This window comes from Diabrotica virgifera, chromosome 2 (genome assembly GCF_917563875.1).
Source record: "Diabrotica virgifera virgifera chromosome 2, PGI_DIABVI_V3a".
Taxonomy (NCBI): Eukaryota; Metazoa; Arthropoda; class Insecta; order Coleoptera; family Chrysomelidae; genus Diabrotica; species Diabrotica virgifera.
The window spans coordinates 7406929-7434499 of NC_065444.1; the positions used below are offsets into that span (position 1 = coordinate 7406929).

At 33.2% G+C, this 27571-nt stretch overlaps 1 protein-coding gene across 1 annotated transcript in view; it reads left to right on the plus strand.

Annotated features, from left to right (window-relative positions):
* The first annotated feature begins 1059 nt into the window (after nucleotides 1-1059).
* Nucleotides 1060-27571, plus strand: part of LOC126879421 (F-box/LRR-repeat protein 2) — a 69669-nt gene continuing 43157 nt past the window's right edge. The window contains exons 1-2 of the mRNA XM_050642431.1: nucleotides 1060-1219; nucleotides 7606-7743. Coding sequence (XP_050498388.1) covers nucleotides 1190-1219; nucleotides 7606-7743 — 168 coding nt within the window. The 5' untranslated portion in view covers nucleotides 1060-1189. The remainder of the gene's footprint in view (nucleotides 1220-7605; nucleotides 7744-27571) is intronic.

Below are 27571 nucleotides of genomic sequence, written 5' to 3' on the forward strand. Positions count from 1 at the left end.
TTTAAGAATCTTAATACACAGGTATATTTTATCTATCTATTTTATGTACCGTGCGGCTAATGAATTACCTACCTAATATCTTTAAAAACTTAATGATTTATTATATTCTCCGTGGTTTTGATAAACAGTTCAAAGAACACTTTCTTAAAACAGCACCCTAATTGCTTACTTAAAATGCATTGTTCATGGGGCTAGTAAACAATTCTGCGAAAACACTTTCTTAAAAACTAGCTATAACTATTTTTACAAAATTTGTCTTATACAGGGTGTTCAAAATTTATATGCTCGTGGTTGAGAAATATGAAAATGTTTATTTTAATTTGGATTTTAAATATAAATATGTCTTTTATTTCACATGTCAAATAGGAATATAACAGTAGGTACCAGGGGCGTCATTTGATAGGGTCTGCCCCCCTGACTCTGAAATTGACTGAAATTTACAAAAAATAGATCAATTTTGTATTATGTTTACATACATAATGTATTGTATATATAATGTTTGCCCTCCCTAGCAAAATTTCAAATGACGCTCCTGGTAGGTACATACATACATTGTAAATCCCAAATTATGATTTCCAAAGTTTATACATTGTAAATTATGAGTCGGGAGGGCTCGTATAGTCGGTTCGCTAAACTCAGACGCAACTGGCTAGATATTTTAGTCGATAATTTTTTTGTTTTTTGCCAATTTTGCAAAAATTTGCAAAATTACTAACTATTTAGTGATTATTAACTACTTAGTAATTTTTTTTTGCCAATTTTACTAAAATTGGCAAAATTACCGACTAAATATCTAGAAAGTTGCGTCTGAGTTTAGCGAACAGACTATAGTAGCATTTAATGTGTCTTGGTTTGTTTATTTCTACTGCATCTTGAATGTAAATTTAGTATAGGAACATTATGTGTAAGAATGAATATTTTCCATATACTTTTATTAATTTTCGTAGCTACTGGCAACGCCGTAAACGAAGCAGACGATCAGATGGGGTTGTTTTTGTTTTGAACACTCTTCGACCAATGGCAAGCGCATAAACAAATCCGTTGGCCGCTATTCGTAGAGTTCTCTGCGACCCAAGGACATTGTACTAACAGTAGTGTATGTGTATACCAGTCACTTATTTGTTACTGTTTGTGAAGAAAGTTACTGAACAATCAAAGTGTATTTGTGAAGTTTTCCGCCTGCATTAATATGATTTATGCAGGTAGAAACAAATTCGAGGTAAGTCCTTAACGATTCTTTCCGTAATATCGATAAATTGATGTAGTTTTAATGTTATTTTTGGATGTAGTTTCGTTCATTGTTTGATGTAAAACAGCTGATACCTATCGCGGAAACGTCAAAAGCTGTTTTGAAGCGAATAACACTAGTTTTGGAAGCTATTTATTAATTAAAACGAGATATATTCAACTTTCTGAATGTTTTAAACAACCGTTACCTTTATTTACGGCTTGTATTTTTTGTATTTCTTTGTTCTTGGTGACGAAGACGTACTAGTCAAGCTGAAAATGTCAGCCGTTTATTGACATCTACGTCTCATTTTCGCACAAAAATGTTATTTTTGAGTTAAATTCGTACTGGAATAACATTGGTTCGCAAAAGTTCACGTACCTTTAAGTCGCAATTAACTCTTTTTTTTATAAGACGTACCGTGAGTGAATAAAATTTTTATGTCAATAACTCGTAGCTAATTTTAGTCATGTCAATACTTTTTTTGTCTTTGTATGAGAGCGTGTTTTACTGCATTTTCTAATCCGCATATTTTGCTCTGTTTTGTTTAGAATTATCGATAAAAATAATGTTATTGGTATAAAGTGGGGCAATTGTGCCAAGTCTGATTGATTTAATGAAGCATTTTGTGATTTATTATACTTATTCAATTAAGAAATGAAAACAATGTGCCCTAATTTAAATTGATGCGATATTGTTATTGTTTGAAACATCTTAAGTAATCACTTGTGCCTTAAGTAAGTGTTCAAACAATTTACTATAATCAGAGATTGTTTTTTATGTTAGGTATAATTTTAAATATATTATATTTTTCTGTTATTTTTTGGAACCTATTTTCTAGAATATTTTTAAATCAAGTATGTGAGCTAGAAGGAATGTGTTTGTCAATATTTTTAATATATATAACCGGTTCTATAGCGTTCTACGCCTTCCAGTACCCAATCGCCAAGCCTGTCGATCTAGCCAGTCATTTTCTTGAAGATTTCTTTCTGACATGGCTTTTGTAATTCCTTGTTTCCAGGAGGTCGGTGGCCTTCCTCTTTTCCGTTTTTCTGGCGGTATCCATCTCATTGTAATTTTTGGTACGTTGGACGTGTCCATACCAGGTAAGTTGGTTTCGTTGTACCTCGTTCACTATTGTTTTCTGCTTACCTACTTTTTCTCTGATCTGTTCATTTCGAACATGGTCCCATCTCGATATTCTGGCAGATCTTCTAAAAAAATCCATTTCAGTGGTAAGCAGCTTATTTTCGGATTTTTTTGTCATTTGCCACACTTCGGAGCCATACGTTAAAATTGGTTTCAGAATAGCGTCGTACATCCTCATTTTTGTATTTAAATTTATGTTATGTTGCCATAAGACAGGGTTTAGGGCTCTAGTAACCTTTCTAGCCTTCGTCACTCTATCATCTATACTGGGTTCCGTTCTTCCACTATTTGTTAATTTAATCCCTAGATATATATACTCTGTACATCCCCTGATGTAGTCACTTCCGTCAAGATCTAGGTCCTCCTGTTGTATTTGGTTACCGATGTGTAGATATTGTGTTTTCCTTATGTTTACCTCTAAACCCCATTTAGTATTATTTATTTAGTAATATTTATACCCCATTTAGTAATATTTTTAATACAAACAAGTAATTGGACTTCGTAAGTCCTAGGTTTTCAACCAAAGTAATCGGGCGCGTTGAATAATATATCACTTGTACTATTCCAGTGACTTTAAAACAATACTTCTGGTTGCTTAAGTCCTTAAAAGAACAAGTAGCACAAGATGGACTGCAAGGGGACATGCAGCAAGACCTTTGTCTAAAGGTTACAATGCTTTCAAATCTGCTCTTCATACCCTTGCTCAAGACACTAATCAGAAAGCTAAAACAGTTTATGAGGTTAAGTGTTTGTTAAAAGAAATGTCAATGTCAAGAAAAGAATCATTAGTTGCATTAGGACGACCACAATGGCTGTGTGGAGAAATCGGCTGAGTGGTTGTATCCAGCGCTGATAGGGAAAGCTTAGTAAATCTCTCAGTTGCTGACTTCCAGCGGTGTCATCTAAACGCTACCGCTGGCTCAGCTGTCCAGCCGCTGTGGTTGTCCAAACCCACCCATTCATAATGGATGAATTTTGGGCAACAATTTTAGATCTCATCAACGCTGTCAGTAAATCATTATAGAGAGAAGAGGTTGAACTTCAAACTGCAGTTCAACTTCTAAATTCACTTTTGGAGTTCTTAAAATCCCAAAGAAATAATTTTGCTTACTACGAGCAGAAGAACTGCGGTCTAAAATACTCTGAATATTCCAACACGATTAGACGAAAGCGAGCAAAAAACTACATTTTGATGATGCCAATTCCAATGAAGTTTTTATACAGGGTGGTCAAAAGTTAAAGGTTGAAATGTATCTACCAATGTTCAATAAGCTAATTACTGAGTCGTCGGTTGACAGTGTAGTCTACGGGTCAGTGTACTCACTATTTGGTATTTTGTGTGTTTTTCCAAAATAAATGATACTCAAATAAAGGAGTGTGCTTTAAAACTACATGAAAACTATCCTGATGATATTGAATCTGAACTTGAAAATGAACTAGAGCATTTCAAATATTTTATAGCCCAGTTTCAAGACTTGCAGGGAAAACAATTTATTTCTGCTTCACAGTCATTTTGGGTTATTTCGCGACAGGCGAACGGACATTTTCAAAAATAAAAATTATTAAAAACGGAGAAAGCCTAGGTTTTTTAAGGGGCCTCATAGCTTAGGTTGCCTAGGGGTCTCAAGATTCTTAATCCGGGACTGTGCTCTGCTTATTTTCTTCAGATTTGTCTAATTCTAAAGAAAATATCCGCTTTTTTGATGCCAAAAACAGTTATTTTGAAATTTGAGGGCACACTCCTGGGACCAATTTTTTTGTTCTTTAATACTTTTTGTAGGAAAAAATAGTGCCGTCATTCGGAACGAGGGTATTTATGGTAGGGGACCAAAGTATGCTAAATTTGCAGTCACTTGAGCGTTATGGGGACCTATTCTATTGGGTTGTGATTATTAGGTCCTAAAACCAAAAAAAGTTAAGTAAAATTTTCCATTTTAGTGGGGACTTTCCATTTTTTAATTTAATTTTCCATTTCCAACAATCGCTTTTTCCGATTATAGCGCCATCTATCCCTAATTCGAAAAAATTTCTCGAATAAAAGTTGCTTATTTTTACGTAAAGAATACAAATCTGCAATAAAAATTTGGGAGTTCCATTTAAGATCTTAAAGTAACCCCGCCATCCGTGAGGGGTCGTGTTTGGTACCATTCGATAGATTTTTCAAAAACATTTTGAAAGTCTATTTTGCAGTTTTTCGATCTGATGTTCATTTTGCGAAATATCGCGGGGTTTGTATTTAAAATTTACCCCCATCCCTCTCCGTGGGGGGTCATGTTTATAACATTCGATAGATTTTTGAAAAATATTGAAGACATATTTTTTAGTTTTTCTATCTGACGTTCATTTTGCGAAATATTCGCTTTTTTTTGTGAAACTTTTGACTCACCCATTTTTTATAGCTAGATAGATTTTTTTTTTCGGGCCCCCCTTAACGAACTTCCCTGTGTTAAGAGCCAATATATGGTAGAGGTACATCTGCAGGGTATTTACAAGGTTTCTCCCCATATGATAATCTGACGCGCTCGAGTAACTGCAAAAATCCCCTCTTGGGCTCTCCTACCCCAGCGGTCCGCAACCCTGGGGTCGCGACCCCATGTGGGGTCGCGAAAGATCTTTATGGGGTCATCAAAAAAGTAAAAAAGTCAACAAGGTCCTGTACTTATCGAATTTTATTAAGGGTTACAATATATAACCTCTACTTACACAATTACACTGCAGCTGCATTGACCGGCTCCCGAACAATGTATTGATTTTGGCTAACAAAATAAAAGCTTTTTGTAGGAAAATACGTTTGTGGATAGACGAAATCAGTGCTGAAAAGTACGAGATATTTGCATGTTTGGAGAAATTTTCTGAAGAAAACAATATAAAGCTCGAATAAGAAATTAAAACCAAAATCATCATGCATCTTACAAGCCTTAAGCAAGACTTGGTAATACGATTCCCAGATACGTCACACGGCGACCAATGGATAATTAATCCATTCACTTGTGATCTTTACACTGTGAAGATGAACTTAAAAGAAAAGGAGCAGCTGATCGATTTATTGTCTGACGAAAGCCTTCGATCTATTTTCAAAACCACGGATCTATCCAAGTTCTGGATAATGATGGAAAAGGAATATCTACTGTCATACAAAACATCTCTGCTGAAATTGCTCTGCCATTCGCATCTACATACCTGTGCTAGACAGCTTTCTCCACATATACAGCTATAAAAACAAAATATCGCTCCAGACTTAACGTAGAACCTGATTTGAGGGTGTCTCTTTCTGATAATATATCACCAAGAATTAGTATACTGACTGCAAATGTGCAAGCACAAGGTTCACATTAGTTTGTAAACTTACGTATATGTACCTATTTTTTTAAAAAATAAAATGTTAAAATAATTGCTTCTCATTTAATGCCATCATAAATATTATGTTAAATGCATAGTTTGCTCTAATATTACTTTGCAAAATAAATAAACTCTTCAACATAATTTACGAAATAAAAACAGCTAAGTACAACATGGAGGATAATCGAAGTTTACCTTAATTTCGTCCTGAACCAACCATTGCACTTGTTAATTTAGTGATTTTTTTCTGGGGTCGCTCATAACTCTTTTTTTAATTTTGGGGTCGCAATATCAAAAAGGTTGCGGACCGCTGTCCTACCCTACCATTATGACTTTTTTGAGAAATTTAAAAAATGAATGAGGGAAATAGAGTAGTTATTTTGGAGAGTAGAAATGTCGTGACTTAAAATCATTGTAGAATCTGTTCAAAAACTGTAGAATTTGAAAATTTAATTTTTTTATAACAATGCTTTTGTTTTTCTCTTCATTCTCAATCTACAGAGTGAGTTCCTACAAAATTCCTAAATTATCTCGAAAACGGCATGCTTTTTTATAGATTTTAGTGTCTGAAGGTTTTGTGATTCTGCCGATTTTATGGTGGTATTTACATTGACGTCAGACCTTCCGTTTTTTTGGAAATCTAATCAACTTTTTTATTTCAAATGGATCACCTAATATGACACCGAAAGAAGAAGTAGCTTTTATTTGATTTCGGTTAGATTTACACATTGCCTTCAAATGAAATAATTTTAAACTTTTATACAATCCATGTAAGATGTTCATTTTTATACAAACGAATTGATAGACCAATCAATACTGATATATATTCTCTATACAGTGAGCACGTAAAGGTTGGAATAAATTGATTTTCTCGAGAATGGACGATTTTGGAAAAAAATCCCAAAACAGGTCAATTTTTATTTTTAAATTACGACTTTTTGGCATATATATATATATATATATATATATATATATATATATATATATATATATATATATATAATCATACTATTGACGTCACCCATCTGGCCGTGATGACGTCATCGATGGTTTTTTTTAAATGGGAATAGGTGTTGTGTGATAGCTAATTTGAAAAGTAATTTAATTCTCTATTCAGTAATATAAACATTTACATAATTATTTATACCGAGTGTCCAAAAAAATTTTTTTTGAATTAAATTTATTGACATAAAAAGAAGAATGCATGTAATTTATTTAGTTCAAAATACATTTTACTGCTCTCAGAAAACAGAAAAAAAAATGTTTATTTGAAAAATGGTCATTGCTTTTCGCTTAAATTAAATGTTCAAACTGTCAAGAGGAAGGTGGGTGGCGGCTTTAATATTGAATATAAGTGAAAAACAATATTTATTTGTCAAATAAACATTATTTCCTGTTTTCTGATAGCAGTAAAATGTATTTTGAGTTAAATAAATTACACACAGTCTTTATTTTATGTCAATAAATTTAAATCAAAAAAATTTTTTTTTTGATACCTTGTACTTATAAATAATTATGTTAATGTTTACATTACTGAATAGAGAATTGAATTACCTTTCAAATGAGCTATCACACGACCCCTATTCTCATTTAAAAAAATATATATGACGTCATCACGCCCAGATGGGTGACGTCACTAGTATGATACATATGCCAAAAGGTCGCAATTTAAAAATAAAAATTGACATGTTTCGGAATATTTTTCCAAAATCGTCCATTCTCGAGAAAATGAATTTATTCCAACCTTTACGTGCTCACTGTATAATTCTCTATTAATTCAATCACGTAGTTGACGAACTATCATACAAAGTATGTAAATTTTATTTTTTGTTAATTGTTATATTTATTTTATTATTTTTATTTTTGTTTTTCTTTTTATTTTCACTTAGCTGCCAGGCACACCTCCAGCAACGGATGATATAAAGAGACTAGACGACTCGAACAATTGGTGGAACAAAAAACATTCTAAAAAGGCCAGGAACAGTTCTGGTAGTCCCAATCAGAACTCAGACACGGAGAAGCAACAGGTGTGTATTATAGTGTGGGTTTTGTTTAATTTCTTTTGTTTTTATTTATTGTTTCATTGTTTTGATACTAGAGATACTAGTACTAGAGCATCGTATCAAAAAACATCTATACAACATCACTACATGCCTTATAGGCCCCTGGCTTCCAAAATCTTGGTTATTTCCCTCCATTTGTTCCTATACCTTGCTTTTTCTCTCCCAATCTTTCACGCACTTTCCTGGGACGTCTTGCTTTACTGCTTCCAACCATTTTTCTTTGGACATTCTCTTCTTTTTAACACTCATTCATTATCCTCTTTCAGTATTGTTTTAAAATTTCAGTTCTCTGGAATTCGTATAATGTGGCCAAGACATCTAGCTCTTTGTGTTGTTCTGAAGCTATTTCCTTGTGGCATTTTTATAATTACGTATTTTTTACGTCAAAATATAATAGTATTTTGTATTTTGACAACGAAACCCGATTTGGGCTTCGAAACGTTAATAAATTCATTTTTTAGTAAAATTGTGGCTTATTTCCCATAACAAATACGTAATCTAGCTCTTTGGGTTCGTATTTTTGCCGTAATTATTGGTTTTTCATACATCCTCATTATTTCTTTATCTGTTCGTCTTTTCTAAATATCGCTGCCATCTGGTTTCTTCCGAAGATTTTTCTGAGCACCTTTCTTTTCCATGTCTCTATTTTCTTTCTTCTTGCTGGTTCATAATCAACTTTTAGCTGGCATACATCACTGTCGATCTGATTACTGTCTCATTAACCCAGTAAATGAACGGGAAATTCGGCGATACCGTGTAATTTTCAGGGGCAACTCCGAATTGCATGAAAATTTGGATTTAGGTTCTACTTACCCTCCACTTCAAAGTTGAAATTGTGCCGTTGGTTGCTTTTACTTGGGGGGTGACAGTCACCCCTTCTCGGGGGTGAATAAACATACGTTCAAGATAAGAACAGAAATGAATAAATTGACGGATTTTAAGCAACTTTCGTTCTATAGTTTTTTTACGTAAGTCAATACTTTTCGAGTTATTTGCCATTAAAAATGTTGATTTTTCGACACAAACACTACGTTTCAGACGGTTTTTCGCAAATAACTCAAAAAGTAAATATTTCATCGATAAAATATCTTTAGCAAAGTGTAGTTTATAAAAAACCCAAAAAAATGGCGTATCAGTAAAGTCTATCAATCAAATAAAAACAAAGTTGTAGCTCATGAAAAATACGTTCTTATTCGTCTAATTCCAAATCGAATATTTCAAGGTGAAATCACCGAAAAATTAATCACTTTTCGGGAAGAACCCATTTAAACTTTTTTAAAGTGTTTATAAAAAGCTTTACAGTAGAACCTCGATTATCCATCTCTCCATTAACCGTCACCTCTGTTAACCGTCAGGGTCCGTACATAAGTTGTATTGCCTACATAAGCAAAAATTGAGTTATCAATTCATTTTATTTGAGCATTGCGATAAGTCAAACGAATCGTTAATTTGTGATAAGGAGGCAAACAGCTATCGATTGCTTACAGATGATCGATTAAATGGCAACAGAGGAGGATGAAATAGATTGAGAAGCTGACATAGACTTGGAATTTACGTAAAGAAGCTAGAAAAGCTGCATCACAAATTCAACAATTCATCGAGTGGTGTTCTCTAGTAAGTACTCGAGATGAAGAAGCCAATAAAGTAGATTGTATAATCTTATGCCGATTAAGAAATTCAGCTGTTGCAAAATGTGAAGCAACAGTAAAACAAAGATTTCCATTGGATTTTATCCAAATTGATTTGACTGTACAAACACAAATACCTCTTATATTTTTAAACAAAACATATGGCCGTTCGCTAAACTCAGATACAAATGGCTAGTGATTTTATCCAAAAGTAATTTTGCCAATTTAGTAAAATTGGCAAAAAATAATTACTAAATAGTTAATAATTACTAAATAATTAGTAATTTTGTCAATTTTGACAAATTTGGCCAAAAACCAAAAAAATTACCTACTAAAATCACTAGCCAGTTGTGTCTCGAGTTTAGCGAACCGACATACAAATAAAATTTGAGAGTTGTACTATGAATTTTTAATTTTTTTTCTAATGTTCTGTTAACCGTCTTTTCGATTTTCCGTCATACCCTTGGTCCGGTGCCCTGACGGATAATCGAGGTTCCACTGTATTTTAATTGTTAACAAAAGTTTTAGCATTAAAAATAAGCGAGTTACGGTCAAAATAAAGTTGGCCCTCTTTTTTTTTTTGTAAAAAATCTTGAAAATCTCGCCGTGTTTAGCTCCCCAAATGAAATTAATCGCTACCGCTTTACAAACAATTTACTTACCTATCTATGTTGTATATGATCTGTCAGTCTCACCGGTTTAAAGTGTTTATTTTTGAAAGGGTTATAATTGAGAAAGCTTGAATGGGTCACTAATCACGAGTGTATGCAAATTTTGAACAGCCATATCTTAACCAATTTTTGTCTTACGGAGAAACAAAATGAAACTAGCATATTATTTATAATAGCAAAACCTACATTTTTTTATTCTTTAAGATTTTTCTTATCACTAATACTTTTTAAGTTATTTTGAAAAAATGAAATTCTTCTGAAATATGAAAGAGATAAATATATCTCTTTCTGAATGAAAGAGATAAATCTATTTCATTCATTGTGAATTTCTAGTACCGGTCATAGGCGCCCGTTTTGGGTAGGGCAACGGTTATTTTATCGCATAACTTTTTGTTTTTAATTTTTAAGAATTTTTGACTATGGATTATTAAATTGTGAGGTATTCTGGTACTAAAAGGTACTCTTGCTTTAAGTCCATAGGATACACCGTTTTCTAGAAAAATCGATTTGAAAAGTTTTCGTTTCATAAATTAAAAAAACTATTTAGAAAAACCAAAACTGGTACATTCCAGAGATGAATCGAGTTCATTAATTGCAAAGGACCAGGCAACACTCCTTATGGAAAAGTGGTCCCGGTCAAAGATGAAATTTTGGTCAATGATACTTCTTGATGTGTAGATTAAAAAAGTCCATGGCACCTGGGTCTGAATAACTACTATTCTCGAGTTACAGCCTTCTGAAGTTATTGGATTCGGGTGCTCGGTTTACGTTAAGTGCACTAATTTACGGTCAAGTGAACGAAAATATTTATTATTAGAAGAAGAGAAACTCATGTTCTTAATACATACTTGCGTGTTGTATATGAATTTGTGGTCAAAAATAGTTGGATCGTATTTTAGTCTTCAGAAAACCTCCGAAAATTCTTCAGAAAACTAAAGAAGTGCGGTATAAAATGTGCTGCTAGATCGATATAAGCATTATCATGTTTTCATGAATGCTTCTAAGTTATGCAATACCAGCAAAACCGCAGTTCGGCTTTATCTTTACAAAACTACTGAACAGTGGCGGATCTAGGGGGATATGGGTAATTCCACCGGTAACATGTTCCAGAATTAATGAAATAACTTTATTTAACGAAAATGAACGAGATGGAGCCATCAAAACACATTTATAACCAAAGAGCGGATAGTGTGACGAAAAGACGTAAGCCCAGAGCAAGGACGCCCATAAAAAAATTTTTAGGGGGGTGGCAAACGTGAAAATGTTGCAGATTACATTTTGTATACTTTGAATAACCATATATAATTCAAAGCCTCCGAAAAGCCAGGGAGGTCACGCCCCCCCCCCCCTGCCCATGGGTATAGGTTATATCTGTTTATAGGGTATAATGCTTATATCGATCTCCCATGGCCCAGAGTACGATTTAAGGACCAGAGAAGATGAGTTACGGGTGTTAAGAGTACGAAATTGGAAAATCAAGGCGGAGGATAGAATGGAATGGAAGCTGATTCTCGAACAGACCGAGGTCCACCAGGGGTTCTACAGCCAATGATGATGAGCTTTTTAATACAAAATATTATGGAGAATAATTTTGTAGGGTTATTTTTATAACAACTATAATATTCATACTTAGGTATAATCATATAGAAGAAATGGTCAATGGAGAAGGCTTCATAATCATGATTTTGCTAACTTTCCTGTTTTCGACTTAGACTACTTAAAAGACCTTACGATTGGGATATATAAAATTAAACTCACCATCTTACATACAAGATAAAATAATAAGAGAGAATGACGAAGAGAATTTAATAAGAATTTAAAATTAATAAGAATATGGATGAACCGGGATTCATAAGAGTTCGAATATTTCTAGGTTTCGGCAAGCTACAAAACACCAAGTATTCATTTCCTATACGGTTGATGAAGATAATGATGAAGATGAGCCTGTAGAAGAACCGATTAACCCTTAAACGCCCAACCTTTTTTAGGTTCCATGTACGCCCAAGGGTGGGTAAAAAATGTCCACCTCGAAAATAGCTTTTTTTTAACATATTTATTGAGAGTTGTTGGAAATGGATTAAACTTAAGAATCTTATGCTTAATAAACGCAGCATCTTCTAAAATATTAATATAAACAATTTACAAACCTTACAACAAAATTACAGTGTACATCAAAATTAACATACCAGTAAAAGCCATTAATTCAGATTTGTCGATTTTCTCCACATTCTTCCCTTCAGCTTCCTCATTGGCGGATAATTATGTCGATAATGTAATTATACGTCGATAACTATATGGATTATGTTCCTACCAACGAGAAATTATAGAGAAACCTTTAGTAACAAATTTTACCAAGGGTGTACTTTTTTTGCCCACCCATATTTAACTCAAGATATTACTTTTATTTTCAAAAATATCGGTAAAACCAAATTAACATTCGATAAAGGGCTCTGTATTTTTAACAATAAATAATTTTTGAAAAATTTTTAAACACAATAAATATGTTACAAGGGAATACGCATTAGGTGGACATTTTTTACCCACCCTTGGGCGTTTAAGGGTTAACGGGTAATAATGTACCTGTCAATCTGGTGCGAGAACTGTAGGTACTTGTGCTCATATCACCAGTGTGTTATGGTTTTTAAGCTTTGCAAGACATCAACCCAATGTTAAGTATCCTGATAGGTCGTTAGTTAACACGACTTATGATGCATCTAACCGAAATCAGCAAAATGTTAACATACGAATAGTCGACGATGATTTAAACCCGATTTTTCCATAGACAATTGTAATTAATATTTAGCATTTACAAACTACCATTTACTTTATTTTTTTTGTATTGAAATCAAGTCCATGTTCTCTACCTGTCTTATATCTGATATGCGGCACAAGTTTCATGTCAACTAATGTATTTTTTTTATGTTTCAACAATTTTTTCTTTAATTATTCTGGAACATGTTACGAGTGGAATTACCCCCATCCCCCTAGATCCGCCACTGTTCAGTAGTTTTCTAAAGATAAGGCGGAACTGTAGTTTTGCTGGTATTCCATAACTGAGAAGCATTCATGAAAACATGATAATGCTTATATCGATCTAGCAGCACCTTTTATACCTCACTTCTTTAGTTTTCTGAAGACTTTTCGGAGGTTTTCTGAAGACTAAAATACGATCCAACTATTTTTGACCATGAATTCATATACAACACGCAAGTATGTATGAAGAACATGAGTTTCTCTTCTTCTAATAATAAATATTTTCGTTCACTTGACCGTAAATTAGTGCACTTAACGTAAACCGAGCACTTAAATCCAATAACTTCAGAAGGCTGTAACTCGAGAATAGTAGTTATTCAGACCCAGGTGCCATGGACTTTTTTAATCTACACATCAAGAAGTATCATTGACCAAACTTTCATCAAATTTTACCGGGACCACTTTTCCATAAGGAGTGTTGCCTGGCCCTTTCTAGTACCTGTCATATGCGTCCGTTTTGGGTAGGACAACGGTTATTTTATCGCATAACTTCTTTGTCTTTAATTTTTAAGCATTTTTGACACTAAATTATTAAATTATGAGTTATTCTGGTACTAAAAGTTACTCTTGCTTTAAGTTGGTAAAATACACCGTTTTTTTTGAAAATTTTTTTCAAATTCAAAAAACTAAAAATTTTCAAATCGATTTTTCTAGAGAACGGTGTGTCCTACCGACTTAAAGCAAGAGTACCTTTTAGTTCTAGAATACCTTGCAATTTAATAATCCACTATAAAAAAATGCTCAAAAACGTTAAAGACAAAAAAGTTATGCGATAAAATAACCGTTGCCTTACCCAAAACGGACGCCCGTGACCGGTACTAGAAATTCGCAATGGATGAAATCGATTTATCTCTGGAAGATAAAAATGGTTACCAATTTTCGTTTTTCTAAATAGAAGCGTTCTGGAGGTATTTAAGAAAAACTAATTGCAAGACGCCATCTTCAAAGAGCTCTAGCTCTTTTCATTTTCGGACTAAGTGAATTGGGTTAAATAATCTTAAAATTATCTGAGGAATGTCCTGTCTTCGTTTGTCGGTAGAGTTTCTGGACACCCTGTATATCTAACAACTGATTTTAATAAATTTGGTGATAACAATATGTAATAAACAAAATACTTATGTATTCAAAAGATTATAATGCAGTAATTTTTTACTTATGTTAAAATCAGTATACTATAAGCCAGATTTTGTTATTCGGTAGGTTTTTGGTGTCACTGAACACGAATACGCTACCAGAACAGATCCCCGGAGCACTTGGTGTCCACCTTGGTGTTTTCGCTACTAATTGCGTGCAAATAGATTAATAGGAGATTTTTGGGGTCAATAAACACGAGTACGCCATCAGAACCGACACCCGGAGCACCTAATGTCCAGGTTCTCTTCTAAGGTACGTCATCTTCTGGAGTTTAGAGGATTTTCGGGTAACAGGTGCATCGGAGATGGATTGTGATGGCGTATTCGTGTTCAGCGACCCCAAAAACCCCCTGGTAACAAAATAATAGACTGATTTTGACATGTCTGTGCACTTTTAGATGCATTTTATGCACGTTAAAATGCAATTAATCGTTTCCAACCATTTTTGAAGTTATACTTCTTTACGCGCGATATGAGGATGAATTTTTATATGTTAAAACCTATGATCCGGGCGCATGCGCATTATAACTTTGTTCTGATTGGATGTTCAAATGACATGCTCGGTATTGGGACCAGTTCTGTTTTTGGTATATATAAACGATTTAGCCTACCTTGATGTATCTGCTCATTTCACCCTTTATGCAGATGATACCACTCTTATATGGCATGCTAAAGATTTGAATGTCTTACGCCAATCTGTAGGTAGGGAACTCTTAATGATTGGAAATTGGTGCACGGCGAACTTTTTGACATTAAACACTTCTAAAACCAAGCTTCTGTGTTTTAAACATGTTATGCCTGAATTACATCTGGAACTTGAACCTCAGCTGTCTGTCAGGTTTCTTGGCCTGAATATTGATCCTGACCTTAAATTTAAATCGCATATCGAAGCCTTGAATTCAAAACTTGCATCTGGATGCTATGCAATACGGTCGACTAGAAGGGAGCTTGGTTTTGCCCAAGCAAGAACTGTGTACTTTGCACTAGTAGAGTCACATCTTAGATTCGCAATTCAGTTTTGGGGAGCGTGTAGTCAGGAGCTTTTCAGTAGTGTGTTTTTGCTTCAAAAAAAGGCAGTACGCCTGTTGTGCCAGGTAAATTCTAGAGAAACGTGTAAACCTTTATTTATTAAACACAGTATCCTTACACTTGTATCTCTTTTCATTTTGGAAACGGCAAGCATTATTTTTAAGAATAAACATCTATATGAAAATAATAATCGATCTGGACGATTTGCTAGCAATTTAGCTTTGATTACACCTAGAAGCACACTAGTCAAAGACTCATTTATTTTTAACGGCATCAAAATTTTTAATAAACTACCTAGTGAAATAAAAAATTTGGAAACTATTAGAAAGTTTAGAAATTCATTAGATAGACTGCTCGCTAAGAGGGCCTATTATGATCTGACATAATTTTTTGAGGACCATTGGAGCTGATGTATTTGTGATCTTGTGTATATTTACAGCTTGTAGTTTGTTTGTTTTTTATTTTTGACAATACTACATATTTTGTAGTTGTTATATAATGTAAATGTGTTATGTGTTATATTTTATATTTAGTCATATTTTAATTTAATTTATTTATTTAAAACTCTTAAACAGTGTTTGTCAACAAGATTTTTTCTTTGACAATAAACATATATTCTCTCTCTCTCTCTCTCTCTCATGTCAAAAATTATCCAATATGGCAGCTGTAGCACAGCTGAGGTGTGGACGGTTGACGATTTGGTTATGTAATGTATGGTTGTTGCGTGTTAAAATTTGTGGGAAGAGAAACAACAAAGGTTAGTTAATAGTTATACTGCCTTTTTGAAGTTATACTTCTTTAGGCGCGATTTCATTGAGGGTGAAATTTTAGTAATCTGCGCACACAGGCAGTATGGAGTTCGTTACTAAATGTTTTAATTTATGTATTTATCAGTCCAGAAAAGGTGTTCAAAGAATATATTAGTGTTTTTAAATATATTTTTCTACAAACGTGTTAAAAATGCAATTTATAGCACTCCATAGGAGCGTTAAAAATGCTACTTTAAAGCACCAGTGCTTTAAAAATTTTAAGGCACTGCAGTTAAAAGTGAATTGTCAAATTGTGAAACGTCAAAATATTTATATTTCATTTAGTAACATTAATAGATATTAATAATACCTATTTACGAATGTTTCTTCTAAAATTTAGGAATATATTAATTTTATAATACATTTAAGTATGTAGTAATTTTCTTTACAATTTTTTACTTACCAATGTGTTTTGTTTATACCTAATATAGCCGTTGCCTAGCAAGTGTCTGCGTAGATTAGCAGTATGTGTATTTAGCTACGGACCTGTTAGTACTTGGTTCGATTCCCACATAAGGAAATTTTTTTTTGTTTATTATTAATGGTTATTGACATATAAGACTATTATTATATGGACTTATAAATGATTAAAAATAATTAAAAATAATTAAAATAATTAATCGGGATGTTGCTCAACTATTTACCGTTTTGCAAATTTATAATAATTGCCTATTTCAAAATGCACTTTTGAAATGAATTTTTCTTATGCACAAATGCAATTTCAGATTTCTTATTCATTACAATAGTTCACAAAATTTCCTGACATTCTCACGAATCCAACGCACCAAACTGCATTAAAATCCGTCTTACTGCGCCAAAAATCAAGAGTAAGGCCTTTTTTGTGCTTCAATGCCTCGACTAATTCGGCCAGAGATCGAGAGGTCGTGAGTTCGAATCCAGTGCAATTATATACTTTTTTTAATTTTTTTGAAAGCGGTAAGCACAAAATTAGTTTGGTGTTTAAAAAAAAATTAAAACAAACTGTTTAAAGTATATTTATTTTTAAGAAATCATATAATAGAAGCATAACTTCTTACGTGCGTACAAAGTACACCCACATTCTTTTTTTCTATTGTAGACTTTTTTCTTGACATCATCCTGAACACAATGCAAAAAGTTGCAAGTCTCTAGGCGCTGTATTTAAAAATCGATTTATCTTTTCCCAAATGCCCTAGTCTATTTTTACTAAAATATCATTCCAGTGCAGCGTGCAGTGAGAAATTAATCTTTATTTGCAAATGCAATTTTTGCCAGACTATGTAAATATTGTCGCCGGTTCAAAGTTGTTCGCCTTTGCTTGCTCGATAATGTCCTTAATGGGTGCGAAAATAAGCGATCTCGTCACTCATATCCGATTTTTAAGAGAAAAATGTTTTATAAATATGTCATTGGTGGTGTAAATGTAAAATATGAGTTGTATGAGTTAGAAAAATGATGCAATGTCACAAAGCATTTAAATATATGTACAGTACAAGACCTTTAAATGTATGAGGACATTACAAGGATTTTTGAAGGAGGAAACTAATTTTATCAGGAACAATTAATTACATAAAGATTAATCTCAAAATCGAGGAAAAATAAAATAAAAGACTACGAGAAGAAACCTGACCAATTTTAATATGTCTTTTTCTTCTTCAAGTGCCATCTCCGCGACAGAGATCGGCAATCGTCATAGCTATTCGGACTTTAGAGACGGCTGCTCCCCAAAGTTCATTTAGTACATTTGTACCATTCTCTCAGGCTGCGCAGTCACGATATCCTGCGTCTCCCTATGCTTCTTTTTCCTTGAATCTTTCCTTGCATAATCAATTGGAGCAAGATCTCCACGTGTAATGTGTCCGAAATATGCTAATTTTCTTGTTTTGATTGTATTTAAGACTTCCATTTCTTTATTCATCTTTCTCAGAACCTCTTTGTTTGTGAAACTAAATCTCTTGTGCATAGCACTTTTCTCATTTTGCCAAAATTACCTCTAGCCTTTTCTGTTCTGATTTGGATTTCCTCGAAGTAATCATTTGTGAAATGGACTGGGAACTCGGAACGCACTCTTTGCACTAAATGTGTTATTGCAGAAATGCCGAGATCAAAGGAAAGACGTCTTTGCTGTTTATTGACTATGAGAAGGCCTTTGATCGAGTACAACATCACAAATTAATTAAAATATTAAAGGATAAAGGAGTTGATAGTCAAGATGTACGAATCATAGAAAAATTATACTGGCGTCAAGCAGCGACAGCTTGCATAAATGGAAAATCAACAGAAATATGCAAAATACAAAGAGGTGTCAGACAGGATTGTATACTGTCCCCACTGTTGTTCAATTTGTATTCAGATAGAATATTTAAGGAAGCGCTGCATAATTTGGAATGGGGTTTGAAGGTTAATGGAATTCTGATAAATACAATCAGATATGCAGACGATACAGTTATTTTAAGTGATGATTTGAATGGATTACAACACCTTTTAAATGCCATTGACACAGTGGGAAGAGAGTTTGGCCTAAATATAAACTGTTCAAAAACAAAATACATGGTATTTAGCCGTTTGGCTCATCAAGATTCACGGTTATATGTTGATGGTCATATAATTCACAGAGTACCCAGTTTTAAATATCTTGGTTGCCATATTACTGAACAACTAGATCCAGATAAAGAGATAAAATGTAGAATCGAGATAGCCCTCACGACATTTTTAAAAATGAGGTCATTCTTCTGTAATGATACCTTGCAACTTCAACTTCGAAAGCGCATGATTAAATGCTACATTTGGTCAGTCCTCTTGTATGGTGTCGAAGCATGGACATTAAAAATAACCACCATTAACCGTTTGGAGGCCTTTGAAATGTGGCTGCACAGACGTATTCTGAAAATACCATGGACGGCTATGCTGACAAATGTGGCAGTCCTATTTTGGACACGTAGTGAGGGGAGACCGGTATAATAGTCTTCAACTTATTATAATGGGTAAAATCGAAGGACGTAGAGGAATTGGTAGAAAGCAGGCCTCTTGGTTGAAGAATATCCGGGAGTGGACAGGAATAAAGAAAGCAGAACACCTATTTAGAATAGCTCGAGACAGAGACAGTTTCGCCATGTTAATCGCCAACGTCAAGGGGACTTGATCGGGCACGTTAAGAAGAAGAATCATTTGTGGATTTGATCATTGTTCCAAGATACGCGTATTGATCTACTCGCAGAGCCGGCCCGTGGGTAATATTTCACCCGTGCGAATTACTATTTTGGCGCCCCCCCCCCCACAATTGGCACAACTTTATAGGAAAATCATGGTTGTAAAAGTAAGGTGTATAATATACAACCACATGTTTTATTTGAACTTAGTTGACAAATAATACAATTAGATTTTATTTACAAATCCTGAATACAGTTTGGAGAATGGTTATACAATTTTCATGACTATGATTATTTATCAAACGTAATAATGATATAAAAAAATACGAAAAAAATTTTTTAAGAAACGCTTTTCTTTAGTTATGAGTGACTAAAATTAAAAATATTATAAAAAAATCAACTAAGAAGCAAAAAATAAAAAAAATTGAAAAAATCTAACACATTCGTCAAACAAAAGCGTGGCGCGTGTTCATAGAATTAACGGTTTTCGCCCCACGCTTTTCTTTAACCAATGTGTTAGATTTTTTCATTTCTTTTTTATTTTTTGCTTTTTGGTTGACTTTTTTATAATATTTTTAATTTTAGTCACTCATAACTAAAGAAAAGCGTTTCTTAAAAAATTTTTTTTTTCGTATTTTCTTATTTTTTACTTTTTAGTTTACACTTTTCAAACATTAAAATATATCGTCATGTTTATTAAAATATGTATAAAACATATTATGATGTACAAACATGAGAAGTAGTCGGAATCGGCAAAAATATTGAAACTTTATTGTTTATTAATGAAGTCCAACGTAAACAATTAACGTAAAAAGTAAAATTATGTATTGTTCATATCATTAGCTATACAATCCGTAAAAGTTTCAAGTTTTTGCATTGTAAAAAACAAGAGAATTTAAGCGCTTTCCATTAAAATCGTTTTTTTTTATTTAAACAATTAATAAACATGAAAATTTTTTTTATTGACTATTCGTGTATTGTTACTGCGAATGCATATGTCTGCAAATTTTCATTCATTTGCATTAAAGAAAAGGCAGTCAAATTAACGTCTAAAAATTTGACGCAAACTATTGAACTAAATAAAAGCGTTTAAAAATAGTTTTAAGTTAATAAGAATTGAACTTGAAAATTAATTAAACTTAAAAATGACAATGTTGAGCTTTGGACATAAAGTGTTATTCTTTAACAAAGTTAACTTTCCTAGATTTTCTTTGGGAAAACTCATTTACAATTGCATTAACATCAATATCCTCGAGCATTGCAAACTCAATTGACATCAAAGCTAGTCCCACCAATCTGTCTTACGACAATGAAGACCTCAGATAATTTTTTATTATTTTCAACTTGGAGAAACTCATTTCTCCACTCGCGACAGACACTGGGAGGGTAAGAAGGATTCGCAGTGCTACACACAGGTTAGAAAAGTTCTCTACAAATCCGTTGTCTGCTAAGTAGCTCAACATGTCAACTGGGCCTTTGATTTTGCCTTTGTCTTCTTTTTCGACATTGTGACCATCAATGTCACTATGCTGGCCATCAGTAAGAGCAATGTGTAGGTCCTAGCAGCATTTTAATAAGGTTTTGTCATCACTTGTGGTCTTTGAATGTAGAAACCCAAACAGTTGGTGATAGTATTGAAGCTGCTCAAATATGTCTCCCAGAGAAGAGATACATTGATCCAAGACCGCGTAGAAGAATTTAGTTTTGAACACGATCTCAGGATCAAGAACTGTTTTATCACTTGATTCATAAGAAAACATTTTCTTCTTTTTTCTCGGCCACAGTTCACTTTCTTTAGGGAATGCTGGGCCAACTTCAATTATTTCGGCCACTTCCCTGCAATCGACTAATATTCTGTTGAATCCTTCATCACTCCTTGTTTCTTGAAAAAATTGCTTCGTTGAAGAAACCAAAGCAAGAGAGTTTGCTATGTCCATGTCAACCTCTTGAAGTTTCTTGCTTATGAGGTTTATATTAAACAAAATCATATGCCACGCTATTAAGCAGCAGATGAATCGGAAGTCTTTCAACTTTTTGGCCAAACTTGTCTCTATATTTCTTGCATATGCGTCTAGCCTTTTTTGGTCTTGACTACATTTAAAAAGCACGTTGCACACAATGCAGAGAGCAAGGCGACACACCGCACCAGTCCCCCATCGCTCAGTAGAAGAAATGGCGCGGGGTGCGCAGTATTCTGCAACACATACAATTATGTCTTTTTGTCTATAATAAAATTAAAACTGACTAAAGCTTTCTGAAATATTACTGATTCATCATAAATGAATGAATAATTGGCTTAAAAAATTGACATTTTAAATAATTGATCGCTTTTTAATTTTTTTTTTTGGGAGGGGAAATTCGCCCCAAACCCTCGGCGCCCTGTGCGGGCGCACGGCTCGCACGGCCCTCGGGCCGGCTCTGTCTACTCGTTCGACATTATGAATATATTCTCATTATTTCTTCGAGTCAAAAGAAATGACCAGAGACAGAGATCTTTGGAGACGGACAATACACGACATCATAAGAACCACTACACTTCCTCTGTGGGTCAGGACAGGACTGAACAGAGAAAAAACCTGTACAAGTGGTCAATGGAAGTGTAAATTTAAATGGCGACTGAATCCAACCGCCGCGTAGCCGCCATCTTGAATTTAAAGGAGAACCGTTTTTGCTCAATATCTTCTTCTTGTAGTGTCTATCTTTTTCGGATGTTGGCGACCATGTAGATTTTTCAACCAGGAAATCCATCGCCTTCCTGGTCCACGCTTTCCTTCTACTTTTTCTTGCAAGATTAGTTGCAGCAGTTGTCTCGCTGTTCCTCATGATGTGACCGAGGTATCCGATTTTGGCTGTTTTTATTGTGGTTAACAGCTTTTTTCTTTGCGCATTCTCAATAAAACACCTTGATTAGTAATGTGGTCGGTATAAGATATCTTCAGGATAGTCGAGAGAAGTCTCAAATTTTCTTGCACGTGACGTCTGTGAGAGTCCACGACTCAACACCGTACAACACTATAGGAAAGATATAACATCGTAGTGACCTGATTTTTAAGGGTATTGACAAGTCATGACATTTGAATAGCTTAGCTATTTTTTGAAATGCAGATTTTGTTTTCTCTATCCTGCATTTGATTTCGGTCCCAAATTTCATTGACGAAGTTGACGTATTTGCTCAATATTTCGACCAAAATGGTAAGAACTGAGATTGCTGCAAATGCTATTTCCTACAATTTCTTTTTTTGCAAATCTTTTCGTGCGGTCGATATTTTTCGATTTAAGGGGGAAATAGTGGAAGGGGGAAAGCCCCCTTTATTGAATTATCTCGTTTATTCTTAACTTTACAACATGAATGTACATCATCAACATAATAATTACAAATTATCTAATATTAGTAGTATTTTTACAGCTGAGCTTATAGCCATCGAAAAAGCTCTAGAGTGGATCAAAGAGAATAATATTGAAAAAGCTGTGATAATAACAGACTCCAGATCTTCAATATATGCAATTGAAAACACTGATTTTAGTTCATTTAAATCAAAAATTTTATGTAATATAAAAAATAATTTGTCTAAAGTGGAAGTAGTATTTATATGGGCAAAAGGGCATGCCGGTATACTGGGTAATGAGAAAGTGGATGAGTTGGCCAAAGATGCAATAAAAAAAGGTGAGGTCCTAACTCAGATCTTATCGACAGATGCAATAAATGACGTCAAAAATAGAATAAATAAAATATGGAAAAAAACAATGGAAAAATATTTCAAGCATATCAAAAAATTTATATTTTTCATTACATCAAGAACTTCCTTCGCCACCCGAATACATATTTAAGTATAACATGCCAAAGCAAGATATTTCTACTATGGTCAGATTAAAAACTCGACACGGAAAATATGAGACACATCTGCACAAATTAGGAATAGTTTATTCATCAGTTTGTTTTTGTGATAATGTTTCGATTAGAGATTTGAATCATATTTTCTTTGAATGCAGAATTAACGAGAGATATATAAATCAATTATATTACAATTTACGACAAACACAAGTGTATTTTCCAATTAGTATAGAATATCTACTAACTTGTCATAAAATGGAAATATTTAAATTACTCATAAACTATGTACTTGAAAAAAAAAATATAGTCATTTAAGTGAAATAAGTATAAATATAACAAAACTAATAAATTGAGGTAAAAATAAAACAAAAATCTGTGGCTAACGGACCTGCATCCAAGCCATTTTTCACACACACACACACACACACACATGAATGTACATCAACAAAAATCAATAGAATTATATTGTATACAATTTTGATCTCTTTCATTTTTTTTATAAACCGTATATTATACCTTTTCCACAATAATAAGATTGTAGATGTGCGTTCCATTTTTCAATGTGGTCACGAGAAATTTAAAATAATTCTACCGCCTCTAATTTAAGATCAGAATGTTTTCTCGGAGCTATGTGCCGTGTGTGTTTTAACATTTCCTGAAATTGAGAAATGCATTTCGAAATCCTGCGAATATTTGCTTATTCAATGATTCTATGTAAACTCGCTCAGTTCTCGTTAAAATTATCGGTTTGCCGAAGCGAACATATAAATGGTAGTTTTAAAAGTGATATTACAATATTTATACAGGAAGTCCCAAAAGTAGTGGGACGGTAGAGTATTTCGCGAAATAAACATCGGATCGAAAAACTGAAAAATACGTGTTCAACATTTTTCAAAAATCTATCGAATAACACCAAAACAAGACCTCTCCCTCCACCCCTGGACGTGTTGGGATGTAACTCTAAAATCTTAAATAGGAACCCCCGTTTTTTATTGCAGATTTGTATTCCTCATGAAAAAATAAGTAACATTTATTCGAAACATTTTTTAGAGTTGTTAATAGATGGCATAATAGATAAAAATATGATTTATTAGCGCCATCTATCAACAATTCTAAGAAATGTGTCAAATAAATGTTACTTATTTTTTCATGAGGAAGTCAAATCTGCAATAAAAAGGTGGGCTCCTATTTAGATTTTAAAGTTACCCCCCATCCCACCTCCAGGGGTTGGAGAGGGGATCTTGTTTGACGTTATTCGATAGGTTTTTGAAAAATATTAAGCATGTTTTTTTTTGGTTTTTCATTTGGAAGTCTATTTCTCGAAATATTAGACCATTTCTATAATTTATCTAGGGTATTACAATAAATCGTTTTTTCCGATGTGTGCAAGTACTTGGAAGGGAAACGCGAAACGACCGTGCGCGAGTCGCGGAGAAATATTGCAACTATCTTAAATAATTCATATTGTCAATTGAAATTGTCAAATTGACGTATATTTCATACCTTCTGTCATTGAAGCAGAACAATTATATATTGCTCCACAATATTGATGTGATATGCAATTATTATATAAAGGTAAATTTAATTAATTGTATTTTGAGTACAGTACTGCATTTTAATAACTAATTTTATTTACTACATACAATTGTTCACGTTTTCATAACATAACCTGAATCTTATTTTTTCTTCTTACTATTTTTTTGGAATATGGCCTTGACAATTATCCAGTAACCAGGACTAATATAATTGGCCAATATAATTAAAAGTGCGAATAAAAGTATAGAGCGAAGAAATAGGGGTCGCTTTGCCGAACTTGCACGGTCCCAATAGGGTCATTTATGTACAATCAGAAAAAATGGCTCGAATAAAAGTTGCTTACTTTTAGGTAAAAAATCTAAATCTGCAATAAAAAATGTGGGTTCCCATTTAAGCTTTTAAAGTTATCCCCACCCCACCTCCAGGGGGGGGTCGTGTTTCTATAGATTTTTAAAAAATATTGAAACAAGTATTTTTAAATTTTTCGATCCGATGTTCATTTCGCAAAATATTCGACCATCCCGCTACTTTTGGGACATCCTATATAAAAGCAGTACTCGCACTCTAAAAATTTGTTTTGAGTATTATTTGACAATCTTCAAGAAAGGATAATAGAAGCAAAATATAAAACTGCATTTTAGTCTTCTGAGTATGTACTTTAAGAAAGGAACTAAAACGTTAAAGGGGTATTCTTATTTCATATGCTCAGTGGACCCCCACATATGAAAAAACCCCGGAGTGCTACCATTTAAAGATATGCGTTTTTGAGAAAGGGGTGATTAATCCATTTTCGTTATTTTTAATGTTTAACTCGAATTCTCGTTTAACTCGAATTCTGTTTAACGTCCGGCAAAAAATATTATTTATCAGAAAGCGTTAAACTGATTCAACTTTTTTCATACCTATGCATTTTGGGTATTTTTTTATTTTCTGTTATTCACTTCTGTCGGCACTCCCAAGTGCCACGCGCCGCGCCATTTTGTTTTAATTTATTTACATAATTATCCACAAGCAAACTATATTTCTTGTGTTTTAGTAGTACAGTATTTCTCATGATCATTTTTCAGTGCGTAACAAATGATAGGAAAAAGGGTAAGTCCGTGATAATACACATTTATGACATTTATTCTAACATGACATTTTAGTTAAATCTGACAGTTGTCACATTTTATTTTCAATTTGGAATAAAAACAAATCAAAAGTGTTTCTTGCATTTATAAAATGGTATTTTCTTTGATTTGTATAGTCTTATAAATTATACAGATTATATTTGTAATATTATTATCTAACTAAAAAAAATTATTTTTTTATTATGGCGCCATCTATCGACAACTAGAATAACTAGAATAAATGTTATAAAAATGTCACCGACGAAATGTAATCACCGACGTGCCTTTTTTTCTGTCACATACAATTTAATGCGTTAGAAAGAAATCGAAAAACTGTGACGCACTGAAAGATGATCATGAGAAATACTGTATGTTTTTTACAGGACTGCAATTGTCAATATTTTGACTTCCACGTGTTTTTCTATATGTGCGATATGAAGTCGATAAATACAGTGCGTGCATAAAGTAACGCATAAATTCATTATTTCGTAAAATGGCAATTTTAAGTAAAAATCCCGAAACAGGTAGATTTTTATTTTTAAATTACGATTTTTTGGCATATATATCATACTAGTGACGTCATCCATCTGGGCGTGATGACGTAATCAATGATTTTTTCAAATGAGAATAGGGGTCATGTGATAGCTCATTTTAAAGGGTATTCAATTGTCTTTTCACTAAAATAAACATTAATATAATTATTTATACCGGGTGTTCAAAAACATTTTTTTTTAATTAAATTAATGGACACAAAAAGATGACTGTATTTAATTTATTTAATTCTAAATACATTTTACTGCTGTCAGAAAACAGAAAAAAAAATTATTTGAAAAATAAACATTGATTTTTTCTTAAACGAAATGGTTAAACTGCCAAGAGGCTAGTGGGTGGCAGCTTTAACATTGAATTTAAGCGAAAAACAGTATTTATTTGTTAAATAAACATTTTTTCCTGTTATCTTACAACAGTAAAACGTATTTTGAAATAAGTAAATTACGTACATTCTTCTTTTTGTTTCAATTAATTTAATTAAACGAATTTTTTTTAAACACCCTGTATCTCTAATTATGTTTATGTTATTGAATAGAGAATTGAATACCCTTTTAAATAAGCTATCACATGACCCCTATTCTCATTTAAAAAAATCATCGATTACGGCATCACGCCCAGATGGATGACGTCACTAGTATGATATATATATCGAAAAATAGTAATTTAAAAATAAAAATCGACCTGTTTCAGGATTTTTCCTCAAAGTCGCCGGTTTACGAAATAATGAATTTATGCGTTACTTTATGGAAACACTGTATAATACCTAAGTGAATGTAGTAATTTAATATAGTAATATAGTGAATATAATATAGTAATAAGTACTAATCCTGATTATCATGCCAAGCAATTTGCCATGATAATTAATGTTAAGGGTACTAATTTGAAAGTTAAAGATAATAAATTTTACAAAAACAAAATTATATTCGAAGTTAAGTTTACAGTTGAAATTTACCTAGCATTATCGTTCTAACCGAGAGATTCCAAAATACAGGTATCGATCAAAAGGACAGATACCGATTTCACGGTCATGATTTTGTAAAATGGACTAAAGTCGTGCAAAATATGGCTGACTGCTTCAGGTTTTGCGCTACATACAGAGTCTGTAGTTTAAATCTTCAGCAATAATAGTCACACAATATTATTGTGTTCGAATCTAGGCTCTCATCCGGCTGCTAATACTGATTTTTCACACTACTAAGGCTAGAGCAGCTAGATATTTTTTAAAATGTCTATAGGCCCCCAGGTCGACTCAGAATGAATAAAATGAGTACCTTGGGTAAAATCAGGGCTAATAATAGGTGGTTGAAGCCTAGCACTGGCCCTGTTACTTTC